General features: G+C 39.5%; 1 protein-coding gene across 1 annotated transcript; it reads right to left on the reverse strand.

Moving 5' to 3' along the window:
- Window positions 1-511: 511 nt before the first annotated feature.
- LOC118574992 (olfactory receptor 10A3-like) lies at window positions 512-1,514 on the reverse strand. Its single transcript, XM_036175737.1, is given in 2 exon segments — window positions 512-877; window positions 879-1,514. Coding segments are annotated over 2 exon segments (1,002 nt in total).
- Window positions 1,515-4,847: the final 3,333 nt, after the last annotated feature.

The raw sequence follows: 4,847 nt of genomic DNA on the forward strand, positions 1-4,847 counted from the left end.
CCCACTGTGCTCCATTTATGATCATATGTAAACCTGCTTCCTAGATAAGAGCCTGTGGCCTTCACATGTACCATGGCATGCTCACAAGCCTTCGTGTACACAAATAATTAATAACTACAACTTTAAATATGTAAGAACAATGTGATTCATTCCATTATCCACTTTTTGAAGAATCTATCACATAAAAATAAAATCAACAAGCACATGAACATAAGGAATTAGATGTTTACTGAAGCATTGTCTTCATAGCAACACTCTAGCAATGACCTGTATTGTATGTCAATATAGAAAGTGAATCAATAAACTGTGTATCATGTGTTACAGAAGAATATACTTATTAAAAACAATTGACTACAGTATTAAAAGATAAGGTTAATGTGCCATGTTTTCAAACATGGACATATCAGGAAAGAAAACATTCTCTAACAAAAAAGTGTACTCTCCGTTCACCACCTCCAGAATCCATAGAGAGCTCAATAGCAGGACAGAAAACACCAAGTTCCTCCACAAATCAAGCGGTGTGGAAAGCCACTTTCCTTCCCCATAATTTCACCACAGCCCTTTTCATCTCCTTATTTCTCAGGCTGTAGATAAGTGGATTCAGCAGAGGGGTAAGCAGTGTGTATGCCAATGACATCAGTTTCTTGGTGTCTGGTGAGTACCTGGATTTGGGCTGTAGATAGGTTATACTGGCTGTGCCATAGAAGAGGGTGACAGATGTGAGATGAGATGCACATGTGGAAAAGGCCTTCTGCCTCCCCGTGGTCGATGGCATCTTCAAGATGGCAAAGAGAATTCGAGTATAAGACAAGAGTATCAACAAGAAGGGGACCATGACAATCAAAATGGTGCCTGTGAAGGCATAGACTTCAAACAAGGAATGTGTCTGCACATGCAAGCTCCAGCACCGGAGGAGTCTCACAGAAGAGATGGTTAATTTCCCTGTGGCCACAGTAGGGGAAACTAAACACCCAAGTGGTCTGCAGAGTAGCCACCATGACCCCCGATATCCATGAGAACATCACTAATCTTATGAAGACCCTCTTGTTCATAATCACTGGGTAGGACAGAGGATGGCAGATTGCAGCAAATCGGTCATAAGCCATCGCCCCCAGGAGAAAACACTCAGTCCCACCAAAGAGAAGAATAAAATACATCTGTGCAAAACAGCCCCCAAAGGAAATGGTGGCTTTCTCGGTGGTCAGGACCACCAGCATTTCAGGTGTGATGACTGTGCTGAAACAGAGGTCCACTAAAGATAAATTCTGCAGAAACAGGTACATGGGGATGTGCAGGCTCTGGTCCAGGAAGATGATGGCAATAATGAGGGCGTTTCCCAGAAGAGTCACCAAATAAATAACCAAGAAAGCCCCAAACATCTGCCCTTGGAGTTCAGGATAGTTAGAAAATCCCAAGAGGATGAACTCAACTGCAGAGCAGTTATTCTGCCCCCTTGTTGCAGTAGCAGAGCCCTGTATTGTTCTTATGTTTGTAAAATGTAAGGAAGAAGTCATGATCTCAGCTCCAGCCTGCATTCATCTCAGGAATTCTGCCAGACTATAGTAAAAGAGACCATCCCCACAAAAACGTCCATTGTCCATTTGGAGAGTAGCCACACATTTGCAATAATCAATCTTTCAAATATAAAAAAAGTGAAGAATTCTGGATTTAAAATGTATTCTGAAATATATAAAATACTGTCAGTTTTCTATTGCAAGTTATACACTATTGCAAAAACTAAATATAATTTTAAATAAACATAAATTTCATGACTCTCGTTATTCCCTCAATAGGTATTATTTATTTATTTTACTTAAATATGGGTAAATATAAAATTTAAGACTCCTAAAACTATAACACAAAAAAGCAAATAGATTTTAAAAGCTAGCCACAAAATGTTTATAGCCTGATACTCATATTTTAAAAGTATATATTTATTGAAAATACGTATTACATTCAAAATGAAAATTAATGGACTAATTTTGACAGTTAAAAACTCTTCAACATTTTATAGGAACACACAAAAGGGGGTGTGTTTCAAATTTACACTTATTAGGTGACACTCACATAATATTCAAATTGGTTTTGGATCTCTGCCCAAACTTGGAGGTACCAGGTCGTTTTAGAATGAACCCAGATGTGGCATTTTTAGGGATAGATGTTCAAGTATCGTCCTTATGATCCTAGTGGTTTTCTCTAAGACCAAAACACTAAGAACTTGTGATTAGAAAATTTCTACTCAACTCTTTCTGCCACATTCTTCCCACTCTCCAGTCCCCTTCTCATGCTGAAGTTCATAAAAACATCAATTGCTCTGAAAGTTCTGGTTAACTGCCGTTCTCTAGGTTCTGTGTGGCCATAAAACCATTAGAACCCAGAGGTCAACAGAAGCTAGGTATGCTTGGCATTCTCCTTGACCAGTATGCAACATCAAGCAGTCCCTCCCACTGCCCATAACTCTCCCTTGTACTTCTACCTCTATTTTACCCTGGTATTACCAACTGGCATTTATTTTCATACAGAAAAACCTAACCCCTCTAAGAGCAGAACAGAGAACAAATGTCTTGTTTAGTGTGTGCACAATGCCTACAAACAGCTTCTGGCTCATAAAAGACACTAATACAATATTTTCAGAATAAAGAACTTAGAAACATCAAGACTTTATCTTTACCTATGATATGTATTAAAGAGAGGCCAGATCATATCACAATGGGAAAACAATTGGGAAGTTTTAGGTATGAAACGGGAGAGGAAGAGGAGAATAACAACTCCAATCTTAGGATGCTGCAGTGGAAGAATCCCTAATTCAGAAAGAGAAAGATGCAAGAAGACTGCCTTGCCTGGTTCAGAAGGAGGTCCTGGATCATACCATAGGACTAGGATGGAGCCTACTGGCCTGAGTGTGATGTTCTGAAATCCAGAGCAAATTCACCAAGAGAGGTGAGGAAGCCAGGAGCACAGATAGGCACAGCCAGCAGTAGATATACAATGTTATTATCTTCACTGAAAATCTGGAGAACATCAGCAAACAGGGGAGAGTAAGTTCACTCATTCTTGATTTGGATCATGTTCACATATCTAAGCCTAATGCCTGAGGCATCCCCAAATCTCACACAGACTCGGCTTTGAAGTCTCCCCAAATGGGAAAAGTAGACTCTGCTGACCTCAAAGTCCTTTCCAACAGCATAAATATAACAATGTGTACTCAGCTCTAAGTATATGAAACTGACTACGTTGTAACATTATACAGATTGAGCAATTGTAGTTAATGTATTTAGGAACACACATATATGTGAATGTAACAGCAGTTTTTACAAAAAGAGGCCATGGGTTTTAAAAAGAAGAAGATGGGGGCAGGGAAAGAGAAATTATGTGATCATATTATAATTTCAAAAAGTAAAAAAATTAATAGAAAACCTTTATGGTACTCAGTAAAAAGCACTTTATGGAATAAAATAATATTTAATAACAGTAGGAAGCCTATAACTGACAACTCACTGTACATTTCAAAACAACTAGTAAAGATTTGAAATGTTCCCAGAGCAAAGCAAAAATAAGTGTTAGAGGGCTAGAGAGATAGCTCAGTGGTTAAGAGTACTTGCTACTCTTACAGAAGACCTGAGTTTAGTTTTCAGTGTCCACATCAAGAGACTCCCAGCCACCTATAACTCCAACTCCCAGGAATCAAATGGCTTCTGGACTCCATGGGTACCTGCACTCATGTGCACATGCACACACACACACACACACACACACACACACAGACACACACACAAAATTAAAAATAAAACTTTTTCTAAAAAGAGATAAATATCTGAGGCAACATAAATGCCATCTGGCCTAACCTGATCCTTATGCAATGTATACAACTACAGAAATGTGACTCTGGACCTTATAAGTGTCAAATTACTATGACAAATGAAAAACAAACATACATACTAAAAACCTAAAATTTTACAAGGAAAAAAAAACCTGTCCTTAATGGGGAAAAATATCATGAATGGCCATTCAATGATTCAAAGACCATAATGTCTTAAATAACTAACTCTTAGTGTTAAAACTGCTGATAATATATGAAAATCGTAGAGAGTCACAGGTAAGGAAACGCAGCCTCTGCTTCTGTTGTGTGCCCACAAGAGGGTTTCCTTCACAGTTCTGATCACGGATGGTTGGAGATGCTGTGGAAGAGACACCCCGGTACTCAGGGGTTACAATGGAATGCTCAGTTGTTTAGATCATCAGTAGAATTTTGTTTTGTTGTCTGTTCATGTCTTCTTGTTTCTTTTCTGAGAGGTAAGTAGACAATGATTTCAGGAATAAGTACTTTGCACACATTAACCATCAAATCCTAGACATTTCTTTTTTTTCCTAAAAAATCAATTTATTTATTTTACATCCCAGCCTCAGTTTTCCTTCCCTGCTCTTCTCTTGGTCCATCCCTCACCAGCCTCCCTCTATTACCACCTCCCAATCCACTCCTCCTCCGTTTGTTTAGGAAAGGGCAAGTATTCCATGAATACCAACAAAACATGGCATATCAAGCTGCAGTAAGACTAAGCACCTCCCCATATATTCAGGCTGGGCAAAGGGACCCAGCATGCTGAGTAGGGTCCCAAAAGCCAGTAAGAGAGTTGGAAACAGCCCCCGTTCCTGCTGTTAGGAGTCCCACAAGAGGACCAAGCTACACAGTTACATATATGCAGAGTGCCTGGGTCAGTTCCATGCAGGTTTCCTGCTTGTCAGTTCAGTCTCTGTGAGCTCTGACTGGGTCACTTGGTCATTTCCAACACTTTTCTTAATGGATGGGCTGAAGTTTAAGGAAAGGACTGCCTGCCTCAGACCTACCT

Source organism: Onychomys torridus, chromosome 1 (assembly GCF_903995425.1).
Source record: "Onychomys torridus chromosome 1, mOncTor1.1, whole genome shotgun sequence".
Classification (NCBI taxonomy): domain Eukaryota; kingdom Metazoa; phylum Chordata; class Mammalia; order Rodentia; family Cricetidae; genus Onychomys; species Onychomys torridus.